Here is a 23,835-nt window from a genome sequence, read left to right as displayed (position 1 = left end):
GTAAGATAGTTTTCATTTCTGTTCATACTAAGTATGTGAAATCTTCTGTGCATTTTAGACTCACAGCACCTCTCCCTTGGGTTAGCTATAGTTCCAGGACTCTGGTTCCCGGCTATCTTGTTGGACAGCCCAAGTCTAGACCGACAGTTGTCTTTCATCCGGGGGCCATTTTTCTAAAGATATAACATGTTTATCACTTCATAGTTACTGGATTTGCAAGGGAGAATGGAGAATGAAGAAACCATATTGCAATGTGCATACTGGCTGATTCCGTAGTTAAGTAACTAACCCACAGAAGAGCTTGGTTGTACAAGGGATAAAATCACTACCTGTCATGTACCCCAGAGTTCCTCATAAAAGCCCAAATCTCAAAAGCCAAGGGTTACTGTAATTGTTTTATAATTCAACAAAAATAATAGTGACCTGAAGTGTTAAAAAAATTAAATTCTGCAAATATATGTCGAATACTGATGGCATACATGACACCTGGCTAGGTCTGGACAGACATTTCAGAATAGTTACCAGATATGAGAAATCCAGTTTTCCTGGTGGTGGTATGTATGTATGCACACACACAAACACACATATATATCCAAGTATACACACACACACACACACACACACACACACATATATGCATGTATATATGCATAGCATAAATTTCCCTCATTCTAAAAGGGTCAGTGGTTGGTGATTGCTATTTTGTCTATTTTTAAAAAAATAATGGGCACCATAGATAAAACAGAGAATTAGTCTTTTTTCATAAACAAACTTCCTATTCACATTTAAATTTATCTTCAGGAAGAAATCTGTAGCCTATATTTGTGAAAAATAATAACTTGCTATTGTTCAGTCACTAAGTCATGTCCACCTCTTTGTGACCCCATGAACTGCAACATGCCAGGCTTCTCTGTCAACCCTGAATATACATCGAAAGGACTGGTGCCTGAGGCTGAAGCTCCAATACTTGGGTCACCTGATGCAAAGAGCCGACTCACTGGAAAAGACCCTGATGCTGGGAAAGGATGAGGGCAGGAGAAGGAGGTGACAAAGGATACGATGGTTGGACGGCATCACTGACTCTATGAACACGAGTTTGAGCAAACTCTAGGAGACAGTGAAGCACAGGGAAGTCTGGCATGCTGCTAGCACAAACTGATTGCTTACTACACGCCAAGCACTGGTCTAGGAGTTATACACGCCTTATCTCTCTTAATACTCACAACAGTTACTGCCATAGGTGCAGAGGCAACTTAAATAGAATCTACTTAAGAAATGTAACAAATGTCACACACCTGTGAATACGAAAGCTGCAACTTCAACAAAGGAATCGCAATTCAACCATAAAGCTAAACTACTCACTGTAAATGCATTATGTTCCACACACTTTCTTTCCAGATAACAATTTGTTGTATAACTTGAATTAGATACTTAAAATGGATATTTATCATAAATTTAAATTTATCTGAAATCTTAGTGGGAAAGAACTTTGTAAATACAGAGTTTTATACTTAGCATTACCTCTCACTTCATTTTATCCCAGACCCATCCAGGAAAAGGCTTAGCTTCATTCCTTATCTCTGATGAATTCCAGAATCTACAACATACAGTGTCTCTTATCTGTCTCATTTCTCCCAGTGCTTGTATTCATCTTTAATGTTGGTATTTTGTGGTCTAGAGGATCTTGAGAAATGACAAATACCATTCTCCTCTGAACTGTTAGTTACCATATTTGGACTTGTTTTTTCATATAATTTTTACTAAGCCTTTTTTTTATCTCATTTATTAAATTTAAACTTTAGAATGGACAAGTTTACCTTAATTGTATCTAAATTTTTACTTTGGCAGTGTGGCAGGGGTTAAACTGCTAACAGCTGCACGTAAACCAGTTGAACCAAATGGGCAAATTATCCTCGCATTAACTGATTTCACAGTAGACATTAAGAAAATTATCTTTCTAGGCACCTTAGAACACACAACGTAAGGTAAAAATTAGTCTTCATCTTCATATCTATCCTCTTGTTTATACTTAGCATTGTTCCAAAGAATAATTCTTCTTCTTCTGAATAGTAGTTATTGTTAATAGTAATTATTATTCAGAAGAGTAATGTTAGCAACAGGGTCACTTTTAAAAGTCTGCCAATCCCTGATTTGAGCAACAGATATCTGAGTTGAAAGCATACATTTCAAGACCTCATACATGTAGCAGATTATATGTTCTCAATTTACATTTGTTCAATGAATGATGGAATTGAACATGAATTCAGAAGGACACTGAACTGCTGTTTGATCTCTCCTGAGTTAGGAATTGATTTAATGAGTGCATGCTTGGTCATTAATAGTTTTCTTACACCTCCATAATGCTATTTCTATAAGCTTAGAGGGACAAAGTTATTAAACAGTCTACACTCAATTTCACGAGAACTTTGAAACCTGGAGAAGTTAAGTAACTTGCCTGATGTATAATGAGTCAAGCTAAGAATGGAAATCTAGTCCAGCTGGTTGCCAGTCATCCAAGCAAAAAGTAGTATAGTTCATATTTTGATCATCGTATAAATGTAACCTAAAGAAACATTGGTGTGCTGGGACTTCACCACAATGATAATAAAGAAATTTTATAGTGAAAATAAGAAATTATATTTTGCATGGCAAAATACATAATATATACTAATTAAAGTCCGATTGGATTTGACTACTAAAAACTGTATTGTCTACATACAAGATAAGAAATGTTTCCAGGAAGGACTGTTTTGCAAATGTTCTAATAGAAAATACTATGGATTCACTTATTCCTTAGTTTTCATTGTTAAACAGGAAAACTAAAAGAGGCACTGGCTCACACTTTCCCCTCTCCTCTTAGTTCACTGCCACCAACAGTAAAAGGGGTAAATAAAATACTTGAAAAGTGGCCAGTGATCATTAAATTTGTGACACAAACTTTCTGCTATTTCTAGTGGTATAGGATGACAGCTTTCTCAGAAGTGTTACAAATCCCTCTCCGAGAATGGAAATGACACTGGTGGACAGGGCCAGCTTTCGCAGTCAACCTAATTTTTGCTTTAGATATGTTTCGAGACTCTTTTAGGCACTTACTTACATCAGTCATGGAAAATGAAAATTCATTAACTTTTTGATGCAAAAGCAGATGGCTTGGCAACCTCATTTTGAACATTTCAAAAAGAAAAACCACTTACATTCTTAATTTTTCACACCCATCCTCCTCTCAATAGTGTCATCTTAAGATTGTTTCTGTCAACCAGGAGCAAACCATTAAAAGCTGTTGTTCAGCTGCTCAGTCGTATCCAACTCTTTGCTGTCCCATGGACTGCATCACCTCCTGGAGTTTGCTCAAACTCATGTCCATTGAGTTGGTGATGCCATCCAACCATCTCATCCTCTGTTGTCCCCTTCTACTCCTGCCTTCAATCTTTCCCAGCATCACGGTCTTTTCCAATGAGTCAGTTCTTCGCATTAGGTGGCCAAAGTACTGGGGCTTCACCTTCAACATCAGTCCTTCCAACAAATATTTAGGACTGACTTCCTTTAGGATTGACTGGTTGGTTCTCCTTGCAGTTCAAGGGGCTCTCAAGAGTCTTTTTCAACAGCACAGTTCAAAAGCATCAGTTCTTCAACACTTAGCCTTTTTCACGGCCCAGTTCTTACATCCATACATGACTACTGGAAAAACCATAGCTTTGACTATAAGGACCTTTGTTGGCAAAGTAATGCCTCTGCTTTTTAACATGCTATCTAGGTTTGTCAGATTCTAACCTGCCAATGCAGCAGGCATGGGTTCGATCCCTGGTCAGGGAACTAAGATTCCACATGCCCTGCAGTGTGACCAAAAGATCAAATGCTTGTAGATAAGTATTTACAAAATTCCCAATGATTTACTTCCCATGTCTAAATATTTTATTTGTGATCCATTTATAATATCACGAAATCTGTCCTACACTAATAAGAATTAGGACTACTATTGGATTCTACTAAAGGATGACTTTTTTTTTTTTCCTGATTTCACATGGAGCAAGACATTTGTATTTGCAAAATTTACTCTATCTGAAAACATTTTACTCAAACATCTATATCCTAAAACTCCTTCCTACTCCAACAGTATTAGTAGCATCAACACCATGTTGGAGCTTGTCAGAGATGCAGGTGCAGTAGCCCTACCTTAGCCCTACTCAATCAGAACCTGCATGTTAATAAGATCCCCAGGAAATAAGGGTGAATATTCAGTTTTGAGAGGCACTGGCCTAAGCCACAGAATGTAGTTTTTGATTAGCTGTCTTGTTCTTTTCAGCAAAAGCCTAAGTTTCCTCACAGTTTCTGGTGTTGGGCCTATGTTAGATATTCATTTAAACATGATCCTTAGTTGCTCAGTTGTGTCCAGTTCTTTGTGACCCTTTGGACTGTAGCCTGCCAGGCTCCTCTGTCCATGGGATTTTCCAAGCAAGAATTACTAGAGGGGGCTGCCATTTTCTCCAGCAGGGGATTTTCCTGACCCAAGGATCGAACCCATGTCTCCTGGCTCAAATACAGTAAAGTGATTTTAAAAAGAAGAAGGAAGAGAAAGCATTTCCAACACAAAAATAAAGCCTGAAAAAACAGAATGTGTGCTTTGTTTCCCCACATTTTATTTTGCTGTCAGATTGTTCTATAAGGTACCACCTCAGAATAAGTTCCCCCAGTGGAGGCTGAACTCCATCATGCCAGGCAGGTCAATCTGTATTCAATGAATATTAGGCTGATTATCTATTTAGAGCATGATCCTTGTGCCTAGCAATCCTCTTTCTCTCTGAATTTGGATATTTTGTGTCTTCTTATCTCCCTGACAGCAGACAGGACAACAGGGAGTTGAACACAAAGATGAGTTATGCTGCTTTTTTTAAGCAATTGGCTGAAAAGTTTCATAGGTTGATATATTGAATAAATCAATCCTGTGGACTTTACCATGCCACAATAATAAATTTTAATTTATTATTGATTAAACAATTAGCTGTTCAAAGCTGCTATTTGGCTTATAGAGGAAATAATATTGACCTGAAAAAAATTAATACAATTTCCAACCAGACCCAGGGAGTTACTTAGGCACTGAGAAATATCAGTTCTGAGGACTATTAATTTTAAGGAAAACCTCATTTGTGAAGAATCTAAAAGTAAGATTTAAATATAACAGCATCCAGAGCCCACTAGGTAGAGACTAAAGTTTAGCAGATAAAGTTATAAATTCTTAATTTCTTCCCCAATTTCTAAAACTTACTTTTCAGTTCATTATTATCAGTCTGATAATAATGTATATGTTACTTCATGCCATGGGATCTCTAGAATACTTTTCTATTGCCTTAGCTTTCCTTTTATTCTACCTTATATGCCACCAATTAGAGAGCATTAGGACAGGAATTTGAAAGCTTCAAGATATATAACCTACAGCTATTATATATGCTACATCTCTCCACGTATATACACGTATATACTTCATGTACATGTGATCTCATCTGTGGCTCAGATCATGAACTCCTTATTGCCAAATTCAGACTTATATTGAAGAAACTAGGGAAAACCACTAGACCATTCAAATATGACCTAAATCAAATCCCTTATGATAACACAGTAGAAGTGACAAATACATTCAAGGGATTAGATCTGATAGACAGAATGTCTGAAGAACTATGGACGGAGGTTCGTGACATTGTGCAGGAGGAGGGGATCAAGACCATCAGCAAGAAAAAGAAACGCAAAAAGGCAAAATGGTTGTCTGAGGAGGCCTTTCAAATAGCTGAGAAAAGGAGAGAAGCAAAAGGCAAAGGAGAAAAGGAAAGATACCCAACTGAATGCAGAGTTGAATGCTATTCCAAAGAATAGCAAGGAGAGATAAGAAAGCCTTCCTCAGTGATCAACGCAAAGAAATAGATGAAAACAACAAAATGGGAAAGACTAGAGATCTCTTCAAGAAAATTAGAGATACCAAGGGAACATTTCATGCAAAAATGGGTACAATAACGGACAGAAATTGTATGGACCTAACAGAAGTAGAAGATATTAAGAAGAGGTGGCAAAAATACACAGAGTAACTATACAAAAAAGATCTTCATGATTCAGATAACCACCATGGTGTGATCACTCATCTAGAGCCAGACATCCTGGAGTGTGAAGTCAAGTGGGCCTTAGGAAGCATCATTATGAAAAAAGCTAGTGGAGGTGATGGAATTCCAGTTGAGCTATTTCAAATCCTGAAAGATGATGCTGTGAAAGTGCTGCACTCAACATTTCAGCAAATACGGAAAACTCAGCAGTGGCCACAGGACTGGAAAAGGTCAGTTTTCATTCCAATCCCAAGGAAAGGCAATGCCAAAGAATGTTCAAACTACCACACAATTGCACCCATCTCACACGCTAGCAAAGTAATACTCAAAATTCTCCAAGTCAGGCTTCAACAGTATGTGAACCGTGAACTTCCAGATGTTCAAGCTGGATTTAGAAAAAGCAGAGGAACCAGAGATCAAATTGCCAATATTCAGCTGGATCATCAAAAAAGCAAGAGAGTTTCAGAAAAACATCTACTTCTGCTTTATTGATAACACCAAAGTCTTTGACTGTGTGGATCACAACAAACTGGAAAATTCTGAAAGAGATGGAAATACTAGACCGCCACCTGATCTGTCTCTTGAGAAATCTGTTTGTAGGACAGGAAGCAACAGTTAGAACTGGACATGAAACAACAGACTGGTTCCAAATTGGGAAAGGAGTACCTCAAGGCCATACATTGTCACTCTGCTTATTTAACTTATATGCAGAGTACAGCATGCAAAATGCTGGGCTAGATGAAGCACAAGCTGGAAACAAGATTGCTTGGAGAAATATCAATAACCTCAGATATGCAGATGACACCACCCTTATGGCAGAAAGTGAAGAAGAACTAAAAAGCCTCTTGATGAAAGTGAAAGAGGAGAGTGAAAAAGTTGGCTTAAAACTCAACATTCAGAAAACTACGATCATGGCATCTGGTCCCATCACTTCATGGCAAATAGATGGGGAAACAATGGAAACAGTGACAGACTTTATTTTTTGGGGCTCCAAAATCACTGCAGATGGTGACTGCAGCCATGAAATTAGAAGATGCTTGCTCCTTGGAAGAAAAGCTATGACATATCTAGGCAGCATATTAAAAAGCAGAGACATTACTTTGCCAACAAAGGTCCATCTAGTCAAAGCTATGTTTTTTCCAGAAATCATGTATGGATGTGAGAGTTGGACTATAAAGAAAGTTGAGCACTAAAGAATTGATGCTTTTGAACTGGGGTGTTGGAGAAGACTCTTGAGAGTCCCTTGGACTGCAAGGAGAGCAAACCAGTCAATCCTAAAGGAAATCAGTCCTGAATATTCATTGGAAGGACTGATGCTGAAGCGGAAGCTTCAATACTTTGGCCACCTAATGTGTAGAGAGGGCTCATTGGAAAAGACCCTGATACTGAGAAAGATTGAAGATGGGAGGAGAAGGGGATGATGGAAGATGAGATGGTTAGATGGCATCACTGACTCGATGACATGAGTTTGAGTAGGCTCTAGGAATTGGTGATGGACAGGGGATCCTGATATGCTGCAGTCCATGGGGTCGCAAACAGCTGGATATGACTGAGCGACTGAACTGAACTGACATTTCTCCAATCATTGCCTAGAAATTAATGATCACATTTTGACACGGTGAAACTGAACCTGAGTCAGCCTGCTTATTGGCATCACAGAAGTAAGGCTGATATCATAAATCAACTTATGATGAACATTAGAGGCAGTGATATATGTCACCAGAATCTTGACATTAAAAAAACAATGACAAAGAGGAAAGAGAACAAAAGAAACAACTGCTCTAAGTGCATGAATTGAAAAAAGAAATCTGTGAAAAAAACAAGACACATTTACTGTATTGATTTATATTGCCTATGTACTAGCGTGTTTAAACAGGTTAAACTGACTTAGGAAACAAAACAACTTTTCCAAGAAATAATTTATGGAAGATAAAAGCTGACAAACACAACACAGGGTATATCACTAGAAATAAAACTAGAAGTTGGAAAATTTCAAATAGAATAAAGGGTCATATCGGTTTTGCTAACAATGATGATTATTGGGTTGGCAAATATGGATAAAATGTAAGAATAAGACCATAGATTTAAGTGAAATATGGGTCAAAGAGAGGGGGAAAGTTCTATTTCTGCACAAAAGGCCAAATTTCTGACAATAGTCACTTATTTCACAGGTATTATTCATCATAAGGAGAAATAAAGTGTGAAAGTCTCACTATTACCCATATTATTCCTGGAAAAACAGGTCACTCAATCAGAAGATCCGTCTCCATAAATAAAAAGCATTAGATGACATTGCTATAACTAAGCAATGCTTTATTAAGATTCTGTCATTGAAAATGGAATACTCCATTGCTAAGGATATGGAAAAATGGAACATTGCTTTGGGGATTATATAAATGGTACAATCACTTTGAAAATCTATTTGGGAATATCTAAAAATATACATAGAACCTACAACCTGGAAATTCTATTCTTTGGGATATATCCAACTTATGTGTATGAACACAAACTTACACATACCACACACATATTTGTTTAACAAATGGTATATCCTAAATGTTTAATAGAGTTCACCAGTGGAAACTTCTGGCCTGGAAAGTTCTTTTTTGAAAGGTTTTAACTTGTGAATTCAGTTTCTTTAATAGATAGAGACTATTCAGGTTTATCTACTTACCTTGGGTGAATTTTGGTAGTTTGTGACTTTAAAGAAATCAGTCCGTTTTATCTAAGCTATTGAATTTATGTATGTAGGGTTGTTCATAGTGCTGTATTCACTTATTATTCTTTTATTATTTGTTGTCTGTAATGATTTGTAGTAAGAGAGTTCTTACAAGCCATTTGCAAGCTGTGTTCAGCAGTGTTCTTTCAGTGAAAGAATGTACCCATTTTGTAACACATATAATGAAGTGTTTAATAAGACTTATACACAAATGTAATGCAAGGAATGAAGTGTTTAAAAATACTTGTAATAAATGCGTTTCTTACAATTGCTGTCCAGTCACTAAGTCGTGTCCAACTCTTGGCAACCCCACAGACTGCAGCTTGCCAGGCTTCCCTGGCCTTCCCTATCTCCCGGAGTTTGCTCAGACTCATGTTCATTGAGTTGATGATGCCATCCAACCATTTTATCCTCTGTTGTCCCCTTCTCCTCTTGCGCTCAATACTTCCCAACATCAGGGTCTTTTCCAATGGGTTGGTGCTTTGCATTAGGTAGCCAAAGTATCGGAGCTTCAGCATCAGTCCTTCCAATGAATATTCAGGGTTGATTTGCTTTGAGATTGACCAGTTTGATTTCCTTGCTGTTCAAGGGACTCTCAACAGTCTTCTCCAGCATCACAGTTGGAAAGCATCAATTCTTTGGTGCTCAGCCTTCCTTATGGTCCAACTCTTACATCTGTACATGACTACTGGAATACTAACCTTTGCCAGCAAAGTGATGTCTCTGCTTTTTAATACGCTGTCTAGGTTTGTCATTGGAGAAGGCAATGCCACCCCACTCCAGTACTCTTGCCTTGGAAACTCCCATGGACGGAGGAGCCTGGTAGGCTATAGTCCATGTGGTTGCGAAGAGTCGGACACAACTGAGCGACTTCACTTTCACTTTTCACTTTCATGCATTGGAGAAGGAACTGGCAACCCACTCCAGTGTTCTTGCCTGGAGAATCCCAGAGACGGGGGAGCCTGGTGGGCTGCCGTCTTTGGGGTTGCACAGAGTCGGACACAACTGAAGCGACTTAGCAGCAGCAGCAGAATGCTCACAGAAGCGCTATTCATGATAGCCTGGAACTGGAATACCCAAGTATCTACCAACAGCAGTACTTTGCAGTATATTTACTCAATGCAACACTATGACAATGAAAATGTACAATCTACAACCACACAAAAATGATGTGGAGGAGTCTCACTATCTCAGCGGTGAACAAAAGTAGCCAAAACAGAAGAGTTTATACTGTATAATTTCATTCATAAAAAGCATCATCAAACTTCATCCAACTTCACTCATCAAAACTGGCAAAACAAATCTATGCTCTTAGAAGTTAGGATAGTGGTTATCTTTGGAATTCCAGTGACTGGAGAGGGCCATGACGGAGTATCCTTGGGAGCTGGTTACATGAGTAAAGTTGGCTCAGCAGCTTTTTTCTTACCCAGTAGCACATTCATACCTATCATATATCAATTAGTGTCTCATACAGTGCTGAGAGTTACATATAAATAACCAAAAAAAAAAAAAAAACAGAGGCCCTCCCCTTTTAACTAACACTGGGAAGGCAAGATACTTTTGATAAAAGTCATACACGGCTAACAGAAACATTAAGCCTTTTAAGTTCATTCCAAAACACAATATAACGTCTCTCCAGCCAATAACTCCTTCCCCTTTCTTGGCATTTCTGCAAGTCAGAGTTTTCTGGTGTTTCTGTTTCTTCAGCTCACATGGATTTCTTTAGCAGGAGAAACCTGATGTTTCATGTCCCTCAGTATCTCAGCCAAAGCTTAGGAAGGCAGCATACACAATTAGAAGTTGTAAGAGTCATGCTTATCCTCTGCAAGGGAAGACAGGGCAAAGCCATGTCCACTGGCAGCAGTACCGCGGGCAACAGGCAACCACCTGTGCTCAAGATATTTTGAATTTTATGGCAAAGAGTTCAGGAAAGCTATGGCAGGAACATATCTAGCCATTTTCTAGGAAACGGTAAGATTATAGAAGTAAAATAGTTGAGTGAGTAATAAAATGTTTTCCTCCCAGTTCATCTGCGATCAGGGTGGTCACACTTTGTGGAACCCACAGATGAGAGCTCTGTGTCAAGTACAACCCAAAGATGGCAGAAGGATTTTGTTATGTTTCTCTCTCCCCTAAAGTGACCACCCTTTCACTAGAGAATGTATTTACGTCATCAAACTACTGTGATTTTTAAACAGGACATCCATCTTCCCTCTGCATGAGAACACTAATTAGATTCAGCTAGTTTTTCATTCTCTATCTATCTAAACATTGCCATATGTGGAAAGAGAAACCTCTGAAAACCAAAGATATTTTATAGAGTTATATCTCTCCTCAAGCCAATCTACTTTGTTATCCTGGTGGCTCAGACGGTAAAGCGTCTGTCTACAATGCAGGAGACCTGGGTTCGATCCCTGGGTCGGGAAGATCTCCTGGAGAAGGAAATGGCAATCCACTCCAGTACTATTGCCTGGAAAATCTCATGGACAGAGGAGCCAGGTAGGCTACAGTCTATGGGGTTGCAAAGAGTCGGACACGACTGAGCAACTTCACTATCACTATAAACATATTCTGCCATTATATTGTGTTATTCATAACAATTTTCAGTGGATAATCCACAAATCAATTAAGGACAAGTTAATTGCCAAAAGGGATCGAGCAACAAGCATTAGAAGACTAATATTTACAGGCACCATCCAAAAAATATATGTGCTAGAGAAAAGATTGGTCTGGCTAGCTCTTCTTCTAATCCAAGATTTTACATCTGTATGATTAATTTTGAAAATCAAAAATTCATCACATAATTACTCTTGGCTTATTGCATCCATGTTTCAGGCAGGAATGTGGACATGTGACACGGGACAGACACATCAAAAAAAGGTATTACTATATGACATACTACTGCCACTAATGTTTTTTAAGTTCACTTATTTTTAGTTGGAGGATAATTACTTTACAATACTGTGTTGGTTTCTGCCATACATCAACATGAATTAGCCATAGGTATACATATGTCCCCTCCCTCTTGAATCTCTCTCCCACCTCCTATCCCATCTCACCCATCTTAGCTGCCACGGAGTACCGGATTGAAGCTCCCTGTCACAGAGCAAATTCCCACTGGCTATCTATTTCACATGTGCTAACATATATGTTTCAATGCTGCTACTGCTGTCAACTAACTTACTTTCCATATTTTGCTTCAGTGTTTTCTATCTTCTGAGGATTAGATGAAAAAATGCAATTCAAAATACACTGTATCCACTCAGCCACATTATGTCTTTTGATTGGGCATTTAGAGCATTTACATTTAAAGTGGTAACTGAATATATGTTCTTATTGCACGTTGTTAATTGTTTTCGGATTATTTTTGTGGCTTTTTTCTTTGTTGTTGTTCCTTTCTTCTTTTGTTCTCTTCTCTTCTGATTTGATGACTGTCTTTATTGTTATGTTTGGATTCCTTACGTGTGTGTGTGTGTGTGTATGTGTGTGTCTAGTGTATCTAGTATAGGTTCTTGGATCATATAAACTACCTCTTCTTTTCCATCTCCTCCTTATATTTCCTTATATTTTTTACAATAAAGGTGAAGCCAAGGCAAACTCACTCAAGAGACTGGAGTCTTATCTGGTCAAGAACACAGTCAGTAATGTGGTCTGCACCCATATAGCTTCATCCATTTGGTGCAATCTGAATTACACCTTGTCTGCCTAGGACTGCAAATGCATCCATGGATGTATGGTTTCCCCAAGCAGAATCTCCCATCCTAATCCCTATTTTATTTTATTGCTTATTTTCTGCCTTCCTCCACTAGAAAATAAGCTTTAAGAGAGCAAAGATCCACCCACTTTCCATGTCATTGTGTTTCTAATACAAGGTAAGTATTTTTAAGTGGCTAACAAAGCATCAGCATAGGGCTGTGCTAGAACCCATATGTGGGCTCAGTCATTCACTCGGGTCTGACTCTTTGCAGCTCCTGATTTGTAGCCCATCAGGCTCCTCTGTCCATGGAATTTTCCAGGCAAGAATACTGGAGTCAGTTGCCATTTCCTTCTCCAGAGAACCATCCATACTATTTGGCAAAAGCAAACTGTTAAGTTCTCAGAAATATTTCTAAGTTGGTTGTTATATCTAATGACTATTAAAAATTAAATTATATAAACTTACAATTAAAAAATTATGTTGAAAAGAATGGTATTAAATATTCAAAACTCATCACTTAATAATCAGACTACATTTTATTACTATCTACATTCCTGATGCCATGCATGTCTATTCCACCTATATGTACAATTTGGCATCTCCTGTCAATGCCATACTTGGTGACCTCTGTGAAATGGAGGTGGGAGAATTTTTGCCATGGAAATCATCAAATACTACAAACAGGCTTTTCTGGTGTTTCCACAGAGAGCTGGCTGTTAACATTTACCAGCATGCCACTGACCAGGCTTATCAACGGCACTGGACAATCAGCTTCTGAATGAATGTATTCATATTTTATCCGAATTCTGACTGCATTCGAGTGCTTTATTCATGTTCACATTAGTTCTTATAGAGTGTGTTCCTTTAGCCCAACACAAAGCTTCTATTTTTCCGGTTCATTCCCAAGGCTTCTTTTTGGAATGTAGTATGCACACTTGTTGCTCTTGGAATGTCTGTCTTTTGCATTAGATTGATTTCAGCTACTCATCAGCTACAAAGGCCTTCAAGCTTTTCAATGTTGGGTGATAGGTTTGAGCAGATGAACTCCAGGGTCTCTTCAGCTTTGACCCTCTATTCCATGATACAGGAACGCCCCTACTCTTGTCAGGGGTCTAAAAACATTGGCAAATTGGCTCATTCATTCAGCACATGTACATCAAGCATTTATTATATGCCATACATCCTTCTGGGTACTGGTAATACAGAGGTGGAAAAAAGACAAAAATTGCTGCCATATGGAGCTTAAATTTTGGTATGGATTAACTAATATTAATTTACTGTTGTCTACATGCCAGGCATGACCTCTGACTAACATACAATCCTCATAACCCTCCCATTTAAAGATGAAGAAACTAAGGCAAACTGGAGAGAAACAGCTTGACTAATGTCTCAGAGCTATAAAGATTTTGACATTCCAACCTCAACAATGTGACTGAAAAGCCAACCACTCTCAACCTGTCTCCCCACCGTATCTTATCAAGGTGAGGCTGTTTTCCTAAGTTTCTTATAACATAATTGTTTATAGGTGAGCTGTTTTGTGCTATTCTATAACCAAGAGCAGTTCCAATGTTAATGAAGCAATTTACAGAAGAAGCATCAAAGAATGGATGAAACAGTAAGGGAAATATAGAAAATGCTATTAAAGAGGAGGTAGGCATGTACCTACCAGGAGAAGGCAATGGCACCCCACTCTAGCACTCCTGCCTGGAAAATCCCATGGACAGAGGAGCCTGGTAGGCTGCAGTCCATGGGGTCGCTAAGAGTCAGACACGGCTGACTGACCTCACTTTCACTTTTTACTTTCATGCATTGGAGAAGGAAATGGCAACCTACGCCAGTGTTCTTGCTTGGAGAATCCCAGGGACGGGGGAGCCTGGTGGGCTGCTGTCTATGGGGTCGCACAGAGTCGGACACAACTGAAGCAACTTAGCAGCAGCAGCAGCAGGCATGTACCTATTCCATGTAAAGGCTTTTTGAACCAGACACTTGTATTTTCCATTTATAGACAGGGAATCTACTGAAGGAGATCAAGCAATTACCCAGTTAAGAAAGCAGCAGAGGGGCTTCGCTTGTGGCTCAGTGGTAAAGAATCCACTTGCCAAAGCAAGAGACACAGTTTGACTCTGGTCCAGAAAGATCCCACATGCCGCAAAGCCACTAAGCCTGGGAGCCACAACTATTGAGCCTGAGCTCTAGAGCTTGGAAGCTGCAAGTACTGAGCCCATGTCCCACAGCTGTTGAAGCCCACGTGCCCTAGAGTCTGCTCTGCAGCAAGAGAAAGTACTGCAATGAGAAAGCCCACACACTGCAACTAGAGAGTAAGCCCCGCTCTCTAGTGACTAGGGTAACTAGAGAAAAGTCTGTGCACCATTGAAGCCAAACCATAGCCACTAAATAAATAGATAAAATTATTAAAAAAGAGAGCAGCAAAACTGCCATTCAAGTGTGGTCTATTTGGCTCTAAAGCTAGAGTCTCCCTCCCATAACACCTGCGCCCCACCCCCACCTTTCACAATGTGCAATGGGTGATAAACACGTTGTTATTACCATAATGACTGTAATGTTGCCTATAAGGAAACCATTTCACTCATGCTCAGTTAAGCTAATATTACTCACAATTTGGAACATCATTAAGAATGCCATTCAATATGCAAGACAATGTCAGTGGAATGAATAGGAACGGTGCAGATGAAGTTGACCTGTGTAGCTCAGAGAATCTTTTGGCTTCTCTGACCAGTTGGCCAAGGAGCAACATTCTGGCAGTAAAATATAACCACAGCACCAATGTTTTTGGCCACATGAAATGAGCCAAAAACCAGATGAAGCAAAAACCCAGGAAGAGGACAGAAGCACATAAATTCACTGATAAGTTTCCTTTCTTCGTTCATAAGAAACATATATTGTGATGCTTCTGCTTAATACTACTTTAAGCCAACCTCAATTAGGTTAGAAGACTGTCCAGATATTATTTGATAACTTTATATTTTGGTCAATCATTATACCCTGTTCTATACCAAATTACAAGGTATTCTTTAGAGAAAGGCTCTGAGTTCAGTCAACGAGACTGGTTAAGTCTATCAGAATGTCACCTCTTATTACAGAACTTCTGTGTGGCAATGAGAAGATCTGATCAAGAAATGGGAAGTGAGAAAGTGACTGGAAGTCAAGCCTCTAGGACAGGGTTCAAACTTTGGCATGTTCCCTAACTCTCTCTGCCTAGTTTAATCATCTGTATGGTAAATACAATGCAAGTCCTCCTTGTGGGGTTGTTTTGTAGGATGAAATAAGATAATGTATTTGGAGAGTGCTGGAAACTTTCTGCCACAAACTAAATCCCCAATACAATTTAGATATTATTATTATTACTCTGGACTTCTGACGACATGTGGGTTGTATAGCCACTGATCCCTAAACCTCCAATTTTCCTCTCATTTGGTGGTAATTATACCCCTACTCTTCAGTTCAGTTCAGTTGCTCAGCCGTGTCTGACTCTTTGCAACCCCATGGACTGCAGCAGGCCAGTCTTCCCTGTCCTTCACCAACTCCTGGAGTTTGCTCAAACTCATGTCCACTGAGTCAGCGATGCCAACCAACCATCTTATCCTGTCGTCCCCTTCTCCTCCTGCCTTCAATCTTTCCCAGCATTAGGTTCTTTTCCAGTGAATCAGTTCTTCACATCAGATGGCAAAGTACTGGAGTTTCAGCTTCAGCATCAGTCCTTCCAATGAACACCCAGGACTGACTTCCTTTAGGATGGACTGGTTGGATCTCCTTGTAGTCCAAGGGACTCTCAAGAGTCTTCTCCAACACCACAGGTCAAAAGCATCAATTCTTCAGTGCTCAGCTTTCTTCAGAGTCCAACCCTCACATCCATACATGACTACTGGAAAACCATAGCCTTGACTAGATGGACCTTTGTTGGCAAAGTAATGTCTCTGCTGTCTAGGTATGTCATAGCTTTTCTTCCAAGGAGCAAGCATCTAATTTCATGGCTGCAGTCACCATCTGCAGTGACTAGATGCCATGATCTTAGTTTTCTGAATGTTGAGTTTTAAGCCAACTTTTTTACTCTCCTCTTTCACTTTCATCAAGAGGCTCTTTAGTTCTTTGCTTTCTGATGTAAGGGTACTGTCATCTGCATATCTGAGGTTATTGATATTTCTCCTGGCAATCTTGGTTCCAGCTTGTGCTTCATCTAGCCCAGCATTTTGCATGCTGTACTCTGCATATAAGTTAAATAAGCAGAGTGACAATGTATGGCCTTGAGGTACTCCTTTCCCAATTTGGAACCAGTCTGTTGTTCCATGTCCAGTTCTAACTGTTGCTTCCTGACTTGCATAGAGATTTCTCAGGAGGCAGGTCAGGTGGTCTGGTATTCCCATCTCTTTCAGAATTTTCCACAGTTTGTTGTGATTCACACAGTCAAAGGCTTTGGCCTAGTGAATAAAGCAGAAGTAGATGTTTTTCTTGAACTCTCTTGTTTTTTCGATGATCCAATGGATGTTAGCAATTTGATCTCTGGTTTCTCTGCCTTTTCTAAATCAAGCTTGAACGTCTGAAGTTGATGATTCACATACTGTTGAAGCCTGACTTGGAGAATTTTGAGCATTACTTTGCTAGTGTGTGAGATGAGTGCAATTATGTGATAGTTTGAATATTCTTTGGCATTACCTTTCTTTGGGATTGGAATGAAAACTGACCTTTTCCAGTCCTGGGGCCACTGCTGAGTTTTCCAAATTTGCTGGCATATTGAGTGCAGCACTTTAACAGCATCATCTTTGAGGATTTGAAATAGGTCAACTGTTTTACCCTAAAAATTGAATGAGATGAGGTATGGAACAGAACACTAAAAAGAGCAGATAGTAACATCTGCTACATTTGAAAAGCTTTATTTTTTTTTAAATGCCACAGAAAAGGAGGTACTAATGTGAAACTTGGAAAGTTACATCTCAGCTTACTGATTTGTTGGCAGGACTCATTTCTTTAAGACTTGGGCTCTAGCCAGCATTTTCTAGTGAGCAAGTTCAGTTCAGTTCAGTTCAGTAGCTCAGTCGTGTCTGACTCTTTGTGACCCCATGAATCGCAGCACGCCAGGCCTCCCTGTCCGTCACCAACTCCCGGAGTTTACTCAAACTCATGTCCATCAAGTTGGTGATACCATCCAGCCATCTCATCCTCTGTCATCCCCTTCTCCTCCTGCCTCCAATCCCTCACAGCATCAGAATCTTTTCCAATGAGTCAACTCTTCACATGAGGTCGCCAAAGTACTGGAGTTTCAGTTTTAGCATCATTCCTTCCAAAGAATACCCAGGACTGATCTCTTTCAGAATGGACTGGTTGGATCTCCTTGCAGTGTGAGGGACTCTCAAGAGTCTTCTCCAACATCCCAGTTCAAAAGCATCAGTTCTTCAGTGCTCAGCTTTCTTCACAGTCCAACTCTCACATCAATACATGACCACTGGAAAACCATAGCCTTGACTAGACGGACCTTTGTTGGCAAAGTAATGTCTCTGTCTAGTGGGCAAACTGAGGTTTAATTTGACAGCATCAGTTCTGATAGGAACAAAGAGTAGCTAAGAGACCATATTCTCCAGTAGGCCCTGCACATATCTTCTACCAAAAAAACCCCTCCAGATCAAAGTTGCAGATTTGAATATAACTTTCCAAGATGAGCAGAGGGGGTGTAGGGTTGTTTGTTTCAGCCAACAGTCAATGATATATCTCATGACGTCTATTAGTGTGAGGGGCAGGAAAACCAGAACTTACTTTGTTCTAATCTGTGGGAGGTTAGTGAAATCACGTCTGCCCTGTACTACTAGGCAGCTTTGATGGTGGTCTCTTCTATTGGTACAGCATCCACCCATAGGCACCTCATAAAAAATGTTCTTTTTAACATTCCTTTTTGAAAAGACAAAGTTCTGTGATTTGTTCAGATTGGAAGACAAGACCATCTCTAGAAGAGTAGCTTTCTAAGAAAAGAGAAACTTTCAAGTTTCTGTGAATGTTACTATAATTTTAAACAATAGCATTTTTTAAAAACAAAAGGTCCCAGAGTTTCCTTGGGGAATTGCCAGAGTCCTCCAACCTGCTAAGTTCTAGCTCCTTGTTCTTTCTTGGCTTCCAAGATGATTTTCTTCCCAGTTTTGGAGGTACTACATTTAAACATGAGTCCACTCACTGATACTACTTTCTCAAATCTAACGGAAGCACGTCATGTCCTTCTCTCTCCTCCACGGCAGACATGAGAGGTGTGGATCTCATTCTAGGGCCACAGAGGAAAATCAGTCTCTTTAGAATGTAATCCTCTTTTTCTGTCTCTCTCTTTTTCTGCATCAAGTCAAATTTAGCTAATAAGTTATAGGTTAATTATATCTGGCTTTCTCTAAAAGTATATTTTATCCACAAAAGGCAAGAACTCATCACTGTTGAAAAACAACTTTCAAATCTACTTTAAACATTGTAGTACTGCCCAAGGTTGTGCTTCGCAGGGATCAACACTCATCAAATACATATGATTTGTGGTTACTTTAAAAAATCAGACTCTTTACGGACCTGGCTTTCCTTCAGCCTGAATGCCACAGGAGAGTGAAAACAATACCACAGAGAAATATTCCGGCTTAACATTAGAGTGTGACCAGTGCCATAATATCCATTCCATCTTTCAAAGGAAAAAAAAAAAACCACTCTACTAGACACGTGAGAATTTTACAGAATATAAAATTACATTTATTAAACCAAAAATACTTATAAACGAGAAATTCAACCAAGAAATCTTGGCTAATGCCTCATTATGTCAGTTGCTTCAATAGTAGAATTATATCTAAAGCCTCTCAAAGGTCAAGATAAGTTTAAATTACTTCCCTGCTTTAAAGATCTCATAGATTAAAAAAGAAATGAAGAAATACAAAAGCTCGGTTGCAAAACTGTGGGGTATTTTAAATGTTTACATCAAATAGCTTAATACATTTGACTCCAGGAATGCTATGCCATGAAACTGTCATTCAGGAGATAAATGTAGAATTTAAACGTGTGGGTGGATGTCTATGTGTGTATGTGTGTGCATGTACATACGCACAAATACTGTGACGCGTGAATTTGAGTCGATGTGGTCTGATAAACGTTTAAAGCTATACAATAAACATTTTCCCCACTGTTGTCAGTACACTGCTGTGACTGAATGTATACTCTTGTTTTTAGCACTAAGAAATCTCCGAAAATGTGAGGTCGGAGGGTCCAACTGCTGTCTTAGCTTTTTAACTTGGCCTGTGATAGGTCCTGATCATATCCGCAAGTTGATTTTTCACATAGATATTACTCAACTAAGAGAGTGTATGTAGCAAGATGTTTCACCAAATATGCATTAATGGTATTCCCCCTGCATAGAATGGAGCCTCTGAACTCAAGGAAAGTTTAGTCCAAATGGATAGAGAAAATAGGACCCACAGAACAGTGAAGAGAGTACATATAAACCATTAATTATTATTTGGTAAATTAATAATCAAATTAAAAGCAAATGAATGAGCAACAGAGTCTCTCCTTAATGGCTTTTCAGGAATGTCATTCTCACCTCTTAAACTTGTTATGAAAGAAGGTTAGAACTACAAACTCAGGGCATTTAAACATACAGAAAACTCATCCTTAGACATACCAGTGCTTGTTCTATTTTGGAAAGGATAAAACTGACAAGAAAAATGAAAAATCTTTGGCAGACCAAGAAGGCAAGTTTCATAATATATCTGCAGACCACACAGTAGAGTTTAACCTCTGCATTTCTCAAGATTTCTGAAATTCTGTAGACAAACATGCTATTTCTTTTACCCTACCCAGCAGTTAGACATGCATGATATTTGGAAACTTATCAGATTTCAACGGTAAGGAGTTTCTAGAAGTCACCATCTATTGGAAATATGCACAGTAATGCTTACAAATCTTAAATAAGCATACAACTTAGTGTATAAGAAGCATGAGATGTAAATAATAAGTATGAGAAGTGAATTCAGTAGAATGTAAAGCATATAGTAGACATATAATTTCTAACTTTGAATCATTCTTAACTGTAACATATTAACATAATTAATAAAAATAAATGATGTTTATTCTGTTTTGAAGTAGAAGTACTACCGGCAGTACATCTAGAAGTAAGGAAGTGCTACTTAAACCTTTAACTTCCATCTCTTATTTATCCCTTGTCAAAGTTTGCTTATTCTTTGTTACTAGGGAAGATTATAATTTGAGTCTTTTTGATTTCATAGTTCCCTAAAAACTTCCAAGGACACTATCTTTAATACTGCCTAAAACAAATAAATAATTCTTGTAGATTATTTTAATCTAAACTTTGAATGTGTTTATACAAGTAAATCCAAACACATTTGAATCCAAATTTAATGCATAATTCTAAACAGGCCTGGTGGTTTCCAAATATGTTACATTTTGTCTAAAGAAATTCTTGAAATTTTGCTTATGATTTCACCTCTATTTGCTACTGGTGAAATAGCTTGCAATGCTACAGACTAACCAATCAGAACCAAAAAAATGTGTAAAGGGTCAATCTTTTCTTTGTAAATATCTAGAATACTGAAGCAAAAAAGAAATCAAAGATTTTTCTCAATGTCTTCTTTTTCTTTCCAAATTATTTGGTTAAAATAAGCCTAACTTGGATGTAAAGCAAAGGTGTCACTAACAATTTATTTAAGTCTTGAGGTCAAGATTTTTCATATATTTCTACAGAAATCTTTGGACATAACAGATTAAGAACATATTCCCTTCTATTTCGTAGAACCTAATTCCCCTTGGCAAAATTAAAACTCTGAACTACTATCTAGACCATAGGTCTAGATAAGTCACCATCTATCGGAAATATGCACAGTAATGCTTACAAATCTTAAATTAGCATCATTTCTACTTTTCCATGTGAATAGCACCTGAAACACTTATATATACACAGAAGTGTTTTGTTGTTGCTTGTCTGCTTCTTGAACCAAACAAGAACCCATCCCTGCTACTTCAAGGGTTAATCGACAGTTAGTACGACAGAATATGGCTACGTTACGTCCATTAAGTGGGCTAACACACTTGTTTTCCAGATGCCAGCCATGGGGATGCTTTTCTAAGTTTACCATTTAACTCTCAAAATCAGCTTTTAGAGTTAGTCGATTTCCTTCTGCTTCTGGGGGTTCCCAAATACCCTCAGCTCTGTTAAGGTTCTCATCTGCACAGTTCCTATTCTGTATACTGCCCACTTATCCCACCAATTGAAGGCAATCTAGGAAACAGAAGTTAAACAGATCAACACAGGGCACGAGACTCCTCTGCAGGGGGCCTAGGGTGACGGGGGCTGATGAAAAAAATTCATCCCAGCCACAAAAAGGAAAGAACAATACCTGTACGACTTTGAGAATCGTGATCTTGACTTGACTCTTGTGGATAGTGCTGGCACTGAGGCTCCCCGAGGGTCCCACACAAAAGCCATGTGTGAAGGATGTGCTGGGGTTGCTGGAGACAGAGGCAAGTCAGAGTGGGTACAGAGCCCTGGGGCAGGGGGGCCCCTGGAGGAGCAGTAGGCACTTGTGGCCAAGGGCGGGCATTTCCTCTGAGCCTGCTCTGGGCTGCCAGCGAGGTGGCGGGTGGCTGAAGCCCAGCTAGAAGAGATGGCCGGGACTTCCTGCCTCATGACACTTGCCCTTTGCGACACAGCTTGCTTCACTCCGACTTTATCTCATTAATAACGTGAGAAACGCTTCCTTGCAAATTTGTTTTTAAATATAGCCCTGATTAAACAGCACAGTCACATGCCACTCCTGGAAAGCACCACACACACACACACACACACACACACACACACACACACACTCACACACACACACACACTCACTGTGAAAGGCATGACTGAAGTGGGTAAACCTTTACATCAAGTGTGAAGTTTAGGGAAAAAAAAAGGAAACAGAAGGCCTTTGTTTTTTGTTTTTTCTTTTTTTTTAAGTAAATACATGCCCATGACTGGGAAATTCGACATAGATTTACTAATTTTCACACAACTAGCTGCCAAATGTCATGTTTCTTATTTCAACTTCTCTTAGAAACAGGGATGAACAGTTATTAGTACACCCTCCACAAGGATTTAACAGTCTCTAAATACCAGGGCCTCCCTGCAAGTCAGCTTGAGAAGAAAACAAGCAGATCACTTTCAACACTTTTGGCAGCTTTTCCCTCAAGGAGATACTGCGTCACCTTGGAGAGTGAATTGTAACGCGTGACTTTGACGGTAACAAAGATCAATTTTCTTCTTCATTTTCTGTTCCCTAGAAACATTTCTTAACTCTATGATAAGCCCCTTAAAACAATCTTCTTTCAAATTAAACAAATGATGAAAAGCCACACAGAGCCCTTCACACATTTTACGAGTCCAACATATCTCGGGAGGCATCTATTTCAAGACAGTGTGCCCCAGGAGTCACAGGAACCCGATGCCATCACGGGTCCTTACCACCAAGTGCTATTTAATGCTAACAATGCTGCGTAATTCCATCAGTCCCTGTCTAAACACTGCCCTGCCGGTGACCTCAACTGTAAACCAAGGCAGAACTCCACTTCTCCAGGATAAGATTAGAGAGGTTTGGAATGCCCAGCAGTGATTTAACCCCCTCTGGACTGGGCAAAACTGACCAACAGCTGTGTTTGGTGATCATCACCACTTGGGCCAAATTTTGAGACCCCCTTAGAGCCCGATCTATCTCATATACCCAAGGGGTCCAAAGTATTCTCACAGTTTTGGTAAAAGCTCAAGTCTGTCAACACGACAGTTATTTTCACGATGGCATCCGGCACATCAGGGGTTCCTGAGAACACAGGTTTCAAATCAGCCTTGGGGATGAGTAATAGAACACGCTTTTATGGTTTCACCTCTTTGTTATCTGACGGATGGGTTAAAAGAGTGGGTGAGTGATAGCTGACTGAACAGCAGCGACCTCAGAGAAGCCAAGAGTTCAAAAACAAACATATTCTCTCTGAAATCAACTAGCAGGATTTTAATGCTTCACAAGCTACATCTTTTTTGCTTTTGTATTTGGATCCTCATTTCACAAGAGCAATATGGGTGGTCATCTTGGTGGTAGTCTTTGGAAGGACTGAGAAGGAGCCCATACTTACACCAGTCTGCATTTCTCGGTGTGTTAAATTCCACTATCAGCACTTCACTCCATTATTCTATTAAATTTCCATGTCAGGAAAGCTCTTGAGAAATGTAAACATTTCTGGCAGAGTTGACACAGAGCTGAACAACTTGGTCTGTAGTGGAATGGCTTCATCTGAGACTGAAGCCAGACAGTGGAAAAAAA

General features: G+C 39.2%; 1 protein-coding gene across 8 annotated transcripts in view; it reads right to left on the bottom strand.

Moving 5' to 3' along the window:
- PDE4D (phosphodiesterase 4D) overlaps positions 1–23,835 on the bottom strand; it is a 1,582,769-nt gene that overhangs the window by 353,779 nt on the left and 1,205,155 nt on the right. The window contains exon 1 of one of the 8 annotated variants that reach the window (XM_027980060.3): positions 21,883–22,093. The exons of the other annotated variants lie outside the window; for them this stretch is intronic. Coding sequence (XP_027835861.2) covers positions 21,883–21,971 — 89 coding nt within the window. The 5' untranslated portion in view covers positions 21,972–22,093. Of the gene's footprint in view, positions 1–21,882; positions 22,094–23,835 lie in introns of those variants that run through there. 8 annotated transcript variants of the gene reach the window in all.

This window comes from Ovis aries, chromosome 16, assembly GCF_016772045.2.
Source record: "Ovis aries strain OAR_USU_Benz2616 breed Rambouillet chromosome 16, ARS-UI_Ramb_v3.0, whole genome shotgun sequence".
NCBI lineage: Eukaryota > Metazoa > Chordata > Mammalia > Artiodactyla > Bovidae > Ovis > Ovis aries.
Note: the sequence above shows the minus strand (reverse complement) of the source record. Positions and strands in the feature narration are given on the sequence as shown.